Source organism: Tribolium castaneum, chromosome 6 (assembly GCF_031307605.1).
Source record: "Tribolium castaneum strain GA2 chromosome 6, icTriCast1.1, whole genome shotgun sequence".
Taxonomy (NCBI): Eukaryota; Metazoa; Arthropoda; class Insecta; order Coleoptera; family Tenebrionidae; genus Tribolium; species Tribolium castaneum.
This window is the reverse complement of record NC_087399.1, coordinates 11,573,018-11,586,421: the sequence shown is the minus strand read 5'-3', so window position 1 is coordinate 11,586,421 and position 13,404 is coordinate 11,573,018. Positions and strand designations below refer to the sequence as shown.

Genomic DNA, 13,404 nt, shown 5'->3' with positions numbered 1-13,404 from the left:
TGTACTTCTTAAAATATTCTCTGCAACTAATATCACTACAAATTTCGGCTATTGCTCTGACTGCAGCTTTCTGTAAAACAAGAATCTTATGGAGATGAACGTAGGCTGCGTCTCCCCACAATAAAATACCGTAATTTATTTGGCAAAGATAAAGCGGCATATTCGTTAACGCTTACTCTTATTTTTCGTATTGCAAATACTGCTGTGGACAACCTATTGCAAACTTCATAAACATGGGGTGCTCACGATAGTTTGTTGTCTAAAAATAGTCCAAGAAATTTTATGTGTTCAATTTATTTGAGTTGCGACTGAAGTTCAAATACTTTTGTAATTTTTTTTGTTTTATTTAGGGCTAATTTATTAGCTCCAAACCACTCTGCATCTCTGATCATACTTTCCTTAATCGGTACCACGTTCTCCTTGTTTATAGGAATACCTAATGACATATCATCGGCCTACCTTATTGTTAGGATGTTCTTGTCTATAGAATTTTTTAAGTCATTTATATAAATGTGATAAGGTAGGTATTTCTAGGAAAAATATTATATTTTTTTTTAGTAGATATATTTCTTATACTTCTTACCTAAATATCTTTTTTTAACTCTGTACATTTTTCTGCTACCCTGTGGCCCCATTTTTCAACAATAAATGAGTCGCGCAGCATGTACTCGAAGTTCGTGTAACAGCAATTTTACAAAACTGAAGAATATACTGCAAATACACACAAAATCGATTAGTAAATTTGTCTTGGTGTAGTAGGTACTACAAAAATTTTGATTGAAGATACTACGGGTTTAGACCATCCGGAAAATTCAAAGTAAATATTTCGAGCAAAAGTAATTTCTTCAGCGAGTAGAATTTACTTCGACTTTGTAGTATTAGCTTTTACATCATTTTTATTCATACCACTCATTGATATTTATCTACATGTATGACGATAAAGGAGGATAAATAAAAGTAAAAAAAAACTTAAATTTTTTATCAGGTGCTTATTTTTATGTTTTTTGTAACAGTGGTTAGAAATATATCTTATTTCTGACGAAAAGAAAAAAAACTAATTTGTTTTTGAGAAAACTAATTAATTAGTTGGAAATTAATACCAAATCAAAACTAATTACATCTTTTTCATTGCAACACCTTTAACTTCAATTTCAACTTCAACGTTGTGGCTGATTCAAAAGTGATTTAGGTACCTGTTGATTTGAAAGAAGAAAATATGTAATAAAATAATTGTGAAGCTTGTTTAAGACTACGGATATCTAGAAGTTAGGATACGAAGCGACGTACAGATAAACGGTCCTGTCCTCGATAGTTCCGTTACTATCGCCAGAGAGCGCAGTTGTTTCATTACCGTCTAAGTTTTCAGAACAATGAATTTGAAAAACGGTTAGCAAAAGACAAATAAAAAAGTACAGGCAGATGGAGCATTAAATTCTTAATAGTAAGAAATAAACATAATGCAAAATTTTTATCGTAAACTGTTAAAAAATTTTCAAACTTTTACCACGAATACTGTTACAACTGTAGAAAAGCGTTAGGAAGAAAGTTGTAGAGAATTTAAATTTCCTACAAAAAACTCGGCGAGATCATATCCCTATCTTCGATCATTTCGGTCCCAAAGCCCTTCAAAGACGCTCCAAAGACAGATTCGCTTCATTTTGCCGGTGGTCAATAATTTTAAATAATTTTTTTTCATGTTTCTTATGAAAGTTTAGTTGTCAGTTTTTCTAAGTATTTATACACAGCTCAACTTTTCTGCATTTTTAGTAACCACTAATTAGTGAATTGTTGGATTTATATTAATTTAAAACGATTTGGCGCCGAGACTATAATGCTCGAGCGTTTTTTTCTCTGCCGTACTATTTTTTGGGTTCAGAAAATTCTGCGGTTTTGTATCTCGTTTCGTATTCTATGTTATAATTATAATTAGTCCTATAATGTTCTAGCAAACATTTTTCTAAGAATTTTTGTTCGAAAACACCATTTAAGCATTGTTGTTTGATTACGATTATTTGGGATAACACTCGAAATCATAAAATTCTAATTAAATCTTCATAGGGCCGTATGCATAAAGTTAAGTAAATGCTTTTTTGTACTCATAGTTTTAGATAGCTATTTCCCACAAGCTCCAGCGCAAGGACGTTGAATATATTACCTCCTTGCTTCAGCGTGTTAATAAATAAGTAAAAGATAGCGTAATTTAAATTTTATTAGAAAGAAAGAGATAAAACTATAGTAAAAGCTACATTGGTACATTTTATGCATACTATTTTTCTTATAATATTTTATTTTATTCATATAGATTAATTTATTAATTTTTTTATTATAAGGAAGGGTATAAAAATTCTCAAAAAATTCACATACCTTCACCCTATAAAGCAGGAGTTAAAATTTTAAACGCCAAATCACTATAAAAAATTCTTTTTGAAAAAGAAGTCACCAGTTTTTTTAAATAAAATTAGGCATTAATATTGACATTAAGAAACGATCACCGAAAAATAAAAAAAAAATGTTTGACCATCCAGTAGATGAGTTCAGTTCGTTCGAGTGCGGTGACTTCCGACCTGACGCAAACTCGACTTTTCAAAAATAGACACCGGCCGGTCCGTTCATTTTTGCCACAGTACAAACACATTTCGGTTCTAGTGTAGTTCTCTGTGTTTGATTTTATTAAGTTTCAATGGCTTACAGCTGGGATAACAGAGTTAGTTTCGTCGTCAAATACCTATACGGTGGGTAATTAAATAACATTGAAAAAAAAAAACGTTTACTTAAGTACTTCCGTGTCACGAATAGATCTGTCACAATTCATAAATCAAGACGTATTTTCGAACCCACACAGCATGTTTTCAGCGAAAATAGACTAGAATTGTATTATTATAATTTGTTTTTAGCGCGAAACTATGAAGCCATCAACTATTAATAAAACATTACCGGACTTATTATTTTTATTCTGTTTTTATGCCGGTTTATTTATACGAGCTAGTAATTTTCTCGATTAAATTTATTTTTCGAGTCATTGTCCCTTGGTAGTATAGAGCAAAAACCTATAATTATTTTCAGCTTCATTGGCAAAATAGCGAAAGCTTACGTAAAAATAGACGATGAAGATATTGTTGGTGATAGTTGAAAATAAAATCATTTCAGATACGGACAATAACGGTTATTTGGATGAGCGCGATTTCGCCTGTCTGGCCCTAAGGGCGACGATAATTGAGGGTAAAGGAGAGTTCAGCTTCTCACGTCTTCAGGAGTACCAACATATCATGTTGAGTTTGTGGGAAGAGATTGCTGAATTAGCCGATTTCAATAAGGTTTGGCGTTTAGGTAGTTTGCCAGCTTTATTTCGATTGCTAACAGCTCTTCGCACACTGCACAAGTTTTTTTCATTTCAACACACATGCGCTGACTTTTGAGTAGGTAGATTTGGAAGCGCGAGGGGCTTAAACACTTAATTTTTATAAAGACAAAAAATACCGATTTGTTTAAAGTTATTAATACTATAAATGCGAAAAAAAGCTTAAAGTTCCAGGGGTGTCGGATAAGCAACAAGCGTTAGCGAGTTGCATCGACACCCGAGAACTTTAAGCGTTTCGCATGAGTGTTATTATTAATTTTTTGTTGTTGAAACAAAACGTATTTATGTATTTTAAATTATTTTTTTATTTATGTTAAATTTAAACGTGTTTTACATTTTTAAAAATGGCCGAGTTATCAATTTTTAAAAGCGAATGTAGAAATACATTTTTTTTAAAGAAGTGAAATATTTCAAAAATTTTTCCTTGTAATTCTTAAAACGTTTTTTTTAATACTGAAAGCTACCAATTTTTGAATAGCAAGGTGTAAATCTAAAAATGTACAAAAAATTCAAAAAGCTGAAATTTCAACATATTAAAAAATATTCTTGAACAGGATGGTGGAAAAAAATTTTGAAAATAAATTGAAAATTTAAAATAAATGTGTTTTAAATTAAATTTAAAACACGTTACTATGGGAAACGTTTTAAAATATTGTTTATAATCTAAGATTCAGATATTAGTTAAAAAGAAGGCTAAAATGTTACCAACAAAAAAAATTGATTATTTTATTTTATTACTTAATCGTTTGTTAATGTCAGTGCTAATGAATAATTTGGTCTAGAAAATAAAATTCTAAGTACGTTTTTTCATAACGTGACTTCTTGTGATTTTGACGTTTAAAAAAAATTTAACTATACATCTACCAGGCATTATAATAATTGCATCCAGAACGGTCCCTTGAGGTAAAATTATCGTGGCTTCTGGCGACCCGTTCTTGAACATAGTTTACAGAAAACAGAAAATGCAAAAACTACATCTCCCGTTTTACCTTTTATCACTTATTACCCACAACTGATTAGCTGTTATCGAATTTTCACCTTAAAAATGAATAAATCATAGGTACAATTTTGTAGTTTACAATTAAAACATATCGTAAATATGTAATTAGCTGTTTCAAAACTATAAAAACGCCAACGTCGCATTTTGCCAATTAATTTTTTTAAATAAGATAAAATTGTGAAATAGCTATTTCTCACTGAAACTATAAATTACATTAGCTATTATTTTTTGAAGTGTATGAATAATTTATATAATAGCTAATTTTGAGAGAAAATGCGACGTTGGCGTTTTTATAGTTTTGAAACAGATAATAAATAAAAGAAGCTGTTTTTCCTGATTTGTAAGAAAGCGTTTGTCTATCCACTTCCAAAAGTTTCTTCACCGGAACAACTTCAAGACCTGCGACAAATTGGTATTCTTTCTACGTTTTCAAAGATAACTGAGAAACTTTTGCAACTAAATTGTTTGCAAAATGGCTGACCTTCCTGAACTACGAGAAAGTGGCGCCAACTTAGAAATTTTAAATCGTAACCAATCATTTTTATAGCATTTTTGAATTCACCTTCTCAAAATTAGTAAAATTTACATAAGTTGTAGCTAGTATGATTTTTTCAAAAATCAAAAATCGGCTATTGTTTTTTCAAATGAAACGACCCTATTTTCTTAACGACAATCGAACGAACAAAAATATTTATGATGATTTTTATCAACACGTTATGTACCTATCTCTTCTTAAAGTTATTGAAAAAGAAACACAAAAATAGTAGTTTATTATACAAATAAAGAAAAGTTGTTTATTATCTGCGAGTGGTGTGTCAGAAAGGAATCACGAGCAGATACTGCCAATTTTTCTTTACGTGTATAATACAACGTTTTCTCTTATAGGTACATTGAGAATTTTTAAATTTTTTCACTGATGGAATAAAAAAGTCACCGAATGGATACTTTATTCTATCGAGTAAGATAAAAAAATAACTAAATCAGATAATGTACCATAGTAACAACTTGTAGAATAAAGGTGTACTATCTCTACTCATATCTATGGAATAAGCGGCAACATTACTAATATCTTATAAGAGAAACGGATTTTGCTTCGTAATTTTTATAGTTTAAAAAAGCCAAAAAAATTCTTTTTATTGAAAGATAAGTCTTTAGTCTTGGAACTGTTAGAAACAAAATTTTATTAAATTAATATTAATTAGTGGTTTCTTTTAGTTTTATCACTTTTTCGTGTTTTTGATTTGTTTATCTTTAGGCTACTTTTTTGGGTTGTCCTTCTTTAGTTTACTTGGACATTCTTTTAGACAACAGTCTGGAAAAGGTTTTTCATGATGACACATTTATGCTCTCTCGGAGGACAACAGAATTAAGCAGAAATAAATAATTCAGAAAAAGATGAAACCTTCTTTTAAATATGGTTCCATCACCAAATATGTAATGTTTAGATGGGGGCATACTTCTCGCAATCATAGTCAGCTTCAACATTAAAATTTAGGTAGAAAACGTACAAAGCTAATAACATTATTATTCATTGTGGTTAATTTTTTTTGTAAATGTTTGAAATGTTATCAGTTTTATTTGAGGTTTTTGGAGCTAATATCTTCAGTTTACTGTTTTTCTGAATTTATGTTTTTTGGGACTATTGCGTATTGTGTTCATTTTACTGTAAATTGTGACCATAAAGGCGCTATAATAATGGTTAATTAAGCAGACTAATATGTCTATAACTGCCTCTTTAACGGCCTATTACAATCCACCGGATTTTTACTTCGTAAACGTGTCAAATTTCCAAAAATTCATTTTTTGTCAATGCTTGTTAACGCTTTTTCCCATACTTAGCTCTCACCCAAACTAAAATTTCAGGATTTTACAGCAAAATTTCGATAAAACGAACAAAAAATCACCAAATTAACGTGACGATGTTTACAGTTTTTTGAAAATTTTGCTTCGTTTCTCAGCAAGAAATGCAATTATTTCCTGAAAGTTCGTTAAAAACAAGCCAAAAAATCACCAAATTACTACATCTGATGAATTTATTTTAAAAACATGAACAAAAAATGATGTTTAGTTAAAAAGGATGTTTTTCTATAATCTAACAGTTATTTATGTAACAAGTCCGAAAAATAGTCTTTAGTCCGGGAGCAAGGTCCCAAATTCAACATGGCCGTCCGGACTCGACTGCACACGATTACTGAAAACTGATTCTTATGTAAAATTTTCTGCTGAATTCTAATCTTTTGCTTTGGAATTGCCTTCATTATGAAAAAGACATTTTTCTGAAAATTTTTGAATTTTTTTTCGTCATATTTTTCTTCTGAATAAAGCTAGAAATTTTTTTCTTTTTTGCATTAGATTCCCCTATATATGTAGATTCTAACGTATATAAACAAGTTTCAGATTTTACAAGAAAAAAGAAAGAAAACCACAGTTTTTTTGTACCGTGTCATATATGTGTAGTGAAATTTTCGAGATGCCAGGATTTTTTTATTTTAATATAAGCTAGATGAAATGATGTCAATAGTTCAAATAAGTTTTTGATGCAAGAATAATCAGTAATCATGCATTTAATTGCGAATTAAATTAATGAAGCTTCTACAAACCGGTTTTAAGGGTCGGTTTACAGAAAGCGAAGTTAAGATTTAATTCAAAAGTAAACTCATTCAAATTAAGTTGCCATTTAAAATGCATTGACTAATGTTAAGTTAATTTAATGAAATCATGCGAAATAAATGTTTTTTTTATTATAATGCATGTTAGCCCCTCGCATCGTCGCTTCGTAGACTTTGTCTTTGTAGCCTAGATTCTGTGGTTTAGATCCGGGCCCCCGACACACAATCATTAAAAATTTCTGTAATATTTCTGACACAGGAGCTATTACAGGACGGCAAAATCACCACCGAAGAATTCAAGCAGGCGGTGCAACAATGTTGCATGGGCCGAAGATATGAGGACTTCCCCCAAGCCATGAAAATGTTCATCGACTCAAATTTCAAAATGGTTGATTTGAACGATGATGGAGTTATCGGAGCGGACGAATATAGATTCAACTGTGTGACGAAATTCGCAATAGACGACATCGAAGTGGTCGATGAAGCTTTCAACAACTTATTAAGCGTGAGTTAGTGCATCCAGTTGGCTATGCAAGTCATGTGATGATTTGCAGGATGATGATAGGCGAAGAGGCGGCTTGACTTTATCACGTTACCAGGAATTGTACGCTCAGTTTCTTGGCAACCCTGATGACAAATGCCCCGCCATCTATCTCTTCGGACCGTTAGCAGAATTCCAACTTTAAGGCTGATGTTAGATAATTTAAGTGTTGTTGTTTTTGTTGCATTTTTTAAACAATAAATTTTTGGGTAATAAAACGCTTTACTTTGACGAAATTGTACTAACTAAATTACTTTAAAAAACAAGCTAAAACTATCAAACTTACAGTATTTAGTAATAATGATACAGCTTGTTAGGGAATGTTTTAGCAAAAATGTACAGGTAGAGAGAGAATGGCAAGACAAATCGATAAAGTAAAATTGATGTAAATCAAAAATCCATAGTTTTTCCACAAAATGGTTCTGAAAGTCCCAAATTTTGAGAACCGCTCAACTACAATTATAAAAATTAACGTAAATGTTAATATTATTGACAAAACAGCAGAGGTAAATTAACCTCCTGGTCACTACGTTATTCTTCTATTTCAATTTGTCTTTTGTTATTAAATTTTATGAAAAAAAAAACCTTTTTTTGCCAGGACCGGGATTCGAACCTCCCACCATAAAAGAACGTGTTGGCCGTAATTTAAAAAAATTCGCAAAACGCCCATGTGACACGATCTCTATTTAGTTTAATGAAAAAATTAAGGGCTAATAAACTACCATGGGCCACACAGTGGCTCTCAACAGGTGAGTTTATCAAATTTTCTAAAGTACGCACTTTTTGGAAAAATGATTTAAAAGTTTTTAACTCGTCTGATCATGACTGTATATCCAAAAGACCAAAGGAACATTGTTATGAGCTCTGTATAAAGGGGGTAAAATATCATTTTTAATGAAAAATTTTTTGCTTCTTTTAGCTTTTGCCTTCAGTAAAAAGATTAGTTTAGAACAAAGTTCGTTGAAAAAATAATGCTAAAGAATTCTACGCGTGCGCAAAATCTAGAGCTCGCACACTGGAAGTTACATGTTTCTAAGTATTAGCGAATATTAAGCCAATAATAACTGAAATACAATCCAAAAATTATTTTCCCAAGCAAGCAACAAAATACATATTTCATACACTTTCGCTTTATTACTTCTTTTCATGAAAAAAAAAATCATTCACAATCTTTCTATTATGTTTAAATAAAAGATCTAACACCTCGACATATTTTTGGTCTTTTGAAACTTTTCACCTTTATTTTTACTCAATAATTTCTACTAGGCACATTTGTGTTCCATCCGGAATGTTTTTTAAGCTATCTAATATTACATTTTTTTATCCATTTCGCTTATTTTGCCTGGTTTATGGATAAGAAATAGTAACTAGCAGTAATTAGTTTTTAAATCCATTATCCTTGTCTTTATTATTTTAAGCTAAAAAAATAATTCTTTTATCTATTTCTACAAAAAAAATATCTGAAATTCGAAAATTCGAAAATTTTTCGTTTTTTGATACTTTTTTCGATGGAATAAAAAAACGGAATAATAATAATGGCCGAAAATGACGTTATTGTGGCGTCTTTGTTTCATCTTGCTTTTGAGTAAGAAAGTAGTCATTTTGCATAATTGCAGGTGTAATACAAGCTGACACCGGAATTTTTAGAATAATTTTAGTGTGTAAAGTTTTTTTAAAAATTCGGTTTATGTTTAAAGTATTTTGCGACAAAAGAGTTGTTTTTGTTGTGAATTTAAAATAACAGAGGATAATCATTTAAACTTAAGTAATTCACTGGATTCTAAAATTTACATACATTGCCTTGTACATAATATGCTGTTGACTGCTGACGTACTCCAACTGTTGATTTATTTTTGAAGTTTTTCTAGTGTCTGGAAGTTTAAAAAATAGAAATCGGTAAGTAAATTGATTAGTAATATTGCTTTTTCATCTTCATAAATTTGCTGTCCTGTCCGTTATGCAAACAAATAAGTGTTGCTCTTATTTCTTACGTCGTTAAACAAGACCAATATAATTTTTAATTTCCACTGTCTAATTTTGATCATGTTAAAACCTTTTTAGGGCCGATTTATAGAAACCTCAATTAAAGTTAATTGCGATGTTAAAAGTTAACAACACTAATGAATCCACCAAATCGGTTCAATTTGGTCACGTGATCAGTTAATCACGGATTTAATTGCAGATTAAATTAATGACGCTTTCAAAAACCCGTCCTTAATAATTAAAACCTGTCTGAATATTTTTTTTAGTTATTTTCAAATATAAGATTTTTTTGTCCCGTCCGTCATGTGTTAATAAAAAGTAAATTAACAAGAACTCATTATACAGGATGTTTCAAGTTTTAGTTCCAGTGAAAAAATAAATACTTCCAGCTGCCTAAAGGAAAAAAAATATATTTCAGACAATAAACTTTCTAACACGCTTCAATTTGATGCTTTAATGTTATCCCGAATTTTTATGGTATGGGCGTGAAATGACCTATACTTGATTCACTTTCATAAAAACCATTGTGGTGCAAATGACGAAGCTATTACCATGACAACTCATATAAAAGTTAATGCCAAAAGTACGTTATTTGCACGACAATGGTTTTTATGAAAGTGAACCGAAAGTAGTTAGAAGTTTTTTATTCACTGGCACTGAAGTTGTAACACCCTGTGCATTGCCTTGTTCTTCGGCTTCGTGGTTAAAGGCTCAACAAGTTTCACCTTTTACTTCAAAAATAATTGTGGAATTAGTGCTTTTTAAATTAGCAGAACTTCATAACGAGTATTCAATGAAAAAAATGTGAGGTCTTTTTGTGTTCCTTCCGTCATCAATTTGTATTTCTTTTCATTGTTCGTATTTCAAATTTTACAAATCTGACTCCAATTGGAGGGTGCAAACATTTTGATTGGTACGAAGTTCCCATAAAGAAAAATTCACTTCGACTGACAGTTATAAAAACTGAATAGAAAATAATTTGTGAGTATCCCGTTCGTTAAAATGGAATGGTTGTAAAATAATCATTGCTCGAACTTAACATTTTGTGGTTTGTTTCTCTCTTTATGAAGAGAAACTGTTTTTTCGCAATTTTTTGTTAAAAAAATACGATTTTTCCAAATAAAAGTAAAAAATTTTTTTTTGAGTATTCTTGAAATTGTTTTTGATTTTGACATTCACAAAATTAGTGTCTTCTTTATGAGGATTTTGAATCTTAAACGGTTTACAATTCACCAGCATCAAGTAGCATAAATTACACCTTACGTTTTCCACAAAAGATGCGATTTTATGTTTACTTTCCCGTCAATATGAAAATAAGGATTGTGTAAGAGGATGTTTTTTGGGTAATAAAACAACGAGTTGTAAAATACATTTATACACACAGTTCTAGCACAAAATATAAATTTTTACAATAATATTAAATATTTTCGGAATGTTCCAGAAAACTTAATATGAAACGACGGCCATAAAAAAGACCCTGTTTTTCCCAAACAAATGAGCATTTTCCTAACACAAAGCCACATACAAAAATAAATAAGCCGTTACAACATTAAGTAAATTCATCTAAGATAAGTACAAAATTACAAATGTAATTTTGAACTGATGGATTAGTCAAAGTTTGCGACTGAGCAGTCTTAGAGAAAGAAATGATATTTTAATACTTTGGTCAAGATTCTTGATCACAATCGAAGACATGTACACTCATCACAAAACTCACCAACTAACAAATGAGAGTATATATTATGTACACACCACCTATTCGATAATCTAACAATGGCTAAATTTCTTTAATCTTTAACTAACACTAAATAGCCACGTGACTAATCACGTGTCTACGGATACTATAGCATCGTAGTGGGCACTTGAAGTGGATGGCAGCAGAGGTGACACAATTGTCGGTGCGTCCTCTGGTGGTGTGTGATGGTATCGGCGTTTGGTTTGCATCACGCCTTAAACAAACGCTAAATCACCAAAAATTCATCCAATTTTTTTATAACTGGGCAAAAGAATGAAACTAAATTTGCGACTAAGCTGTGTTAAAACACTACGATGCAATGAAACAAAATAGCTAAAATTGACATGAAATTCTTACTCTGCCGAATTCCGTTTCCTGGAAATGGTCTCCGTTTAAATTCCTGTGTTTCGCCAATTTCTCTTTATTCATCGGGGTTCCTGTATTAAAACACATCACATGCTTTATTCAATGATTAATCATCACAAGATTTATTTACACCCAAAAATACAAAACCGGCCACATCCAACGTTTCGAAGTGGCGAAACGGTGAATGGGCTAAAATAAGAATTTCGTGTCCAGAAAAAATATGAGTGATGGTTTTAAATGTGATCACAAAGTGTGTCTCGATGTACGGATTAAAATAACTATTGTTGTTTAAAACAAAGTAAATAAAAGTAAAATGAAAACGAATTGTGACAGGTGTTTTAACAGTTACTGCCATTATTTATATTGTTCTAAAATAAATATTTCGGTTTTTTGTCTGAGGACACAACGAACATTTCCAACAAAAAAATTCAAAAAGAGTTGAGCGGTTGTGCAACTAGTTTATTAGTGAAAGACGTTAAAACATGCATTTAAATAAGATACTAAACAACAACAAAAAATTAATATTACTTCTACTTGAACGCAGGCATTACAAAATATCTTTAAAAAATTAAATAGACGTTTACGACTGTTATATTCTATTAAAACGTGGTTAAAAATGGAAAATTTGAACACTGGAAGAGAAAAACCGAAAATTCCAGAAAAAATCTATCGAAAAAGTGTTCGAAATAAAAATTACGCAAACCGACTAAGTAACAAGTAAAATGGAAATAGAACACACTTTTTCTTTTTATTAAAAAATTAATCAATAATTTTGTTTTTTTAAACAGATTATGCCACGTGCATTTGCGAGTCATTTAGTTAGTAAAAGACGCCAAAAAAATTAGTTAAATATAGAAATTTTCCGAAACGTTTAAAATTGAAGACACAAGGGGTGGTTCAAAATGTGCTGCAGCGTTGTCAATTTGTACAATGTTTAAAATTTTATATTTTCAATTATATTAATATTTTTATTCACTCTATAAGCGGTGGTTTGATTAATTGGAAAAATTAATGACGTACAAATGAACTAATTTGGAAAAATTTAGATGCACACGGTGAACAAGTAACAAAGGCGGATTTTTCGTAATTTATTACTCATATAAGGAAAAGAATTGTCAATACTGTCCAATTTTAAATTTTGGGAGATTCTCCTACAAACTCTCAACAAACTTATTCAGTATACAAGTATCGTATTTTCAATATTTATTATTATTTTTTAACACAAATCCGTCGTTATTTCTTCACTTAAACGAAAAAAATATATATAAAGCATCTACTGTAGAAATGTACAATTTAGAGTCAAGAGACTGGATGCTACTTCATACAAAAGAATTCCAAATTTAACTACAAAGTTCACCATAAAATTTTTTTACTGAAAGTATTTAAGTATGAAATAGCTACGTACAAAAAAAGACGTAAGTAATGATGTAGTAAAAGAATATCAAATTAAGATTATGAATTTATTAACAACTTGACGATAGGGATCACTAGCTTTTCCAGTCAGTCGGTACTAAAAATGGACGAAGTCGTGAAACTGATTTACGAAAATATTCATTCTTTGGATAAGAGCCAATTTTCAAATTAATGATTACAAAATTGATGATTCTATTTCTGAAATAAATCTCAAGTATAAAAGCGAAGATTACATGCGTCCTTTTCATCTTCTTTCATTTTAAGATCGCAACTGTAACCTATTAAAGTGTTTTTTTAAATTATCGTTGCAAAGATTTTATAAAAAGGCGAAATAAAAATAAAGAAAATTGTGTTTTTTTTAGAGAAGTTCAAAGTTAGCACCGTTACAAGCACCCATAT

General features: G+C 30.5%; 2 protein-coding genes across 6 annotated transcripts in view; one reads left to right on the top strand and one right to left on the bottom strand.

Annotated features, from left to right (window-relative positions):
- Window positions 1-2,579: 2,579 nt before the first annotated feature.
- On the top strand, window positions 2,580-7,726 carry LOC655895 (sarcoplasmic calcium-binding protein, alpha chain). Of its 2 annotated transcripts, none has more exons than XM_962454.4 (4): window positions 2,580-2,732; window positions 3,148-3,314; window positions 7,239-7,472; window positions 7,522-7,726. In XM_962454.4, the coding sequence occupies exons 1-4, from the start codon at window positions 2,681-2,683 to the stop codon at window positions 7,651-7,653; spliced, it is 585 nt and encodes a 194-aa protein (XP_967547.1). In that variant the 5' UTR covers window positions 2,580-2,680; the 3' UTR covers window positions 7,654-7,726. The 2 variants fall into 2 exon arrangements, with proteins under 2 accessions (XP_967547.1, XP_008199809.1); XM_008201587.3 differs by having other exon boundaries at window positions 7,227-7,472.
- A 3,124-nt stretch (window positions 7,727-10,850) lies between these two features.
- Window positions 10,851-13,404, bottom strand: part of Npc1a (Niemann-Pick type C-1a) — a 51,771-nt gene continuing 49,217 nt past the window's right edge. For 3 of the 4 annotated variants that reach the window (XM_015982368.2, XM_008201588.3, XM_008201590.3), the window contains one exon: window positions 10,851-11,440. In XM_015982368.2, the coding sequence (XP_015837854.1) occupies window positions 11,316-11,440 (125 nt within the window). In that variant the 3' untranslated portion in view covers window positions 10,851-11,315. Of the gene's footprint in view, window positions 11,441-11,583; window positions 11,664-13,404 lie in introns of all 4 variants that reach the window. The other variant, XM_015982369.2, reaches the window with a different exon arrangement.

Bases quoted from the DNA above. Each gene is read 5' to 3' on its own strand.
- LOC655895 (XM_008201587.3), top strand. From the start codon at position 2,681: ATGGCTTACAGCTGGGATAACAGAGTTAGTTTCGTCGTCAAATACCTA. The intron at 3,315-7,226 runs GTTTGGCGTTTA...TTTCTGACACAG, and splicing joins AATTAGCCGATTTCAATAAG to GAGCTATTACAGGACGGCAA. The intron at 7,473-7,521 runs GTGAGTTAGTGC...GATGATTTGCAG, and splicing joins CTTTCAACAACTTATTAAGC to GATGATGATAGGCGAAGAGG.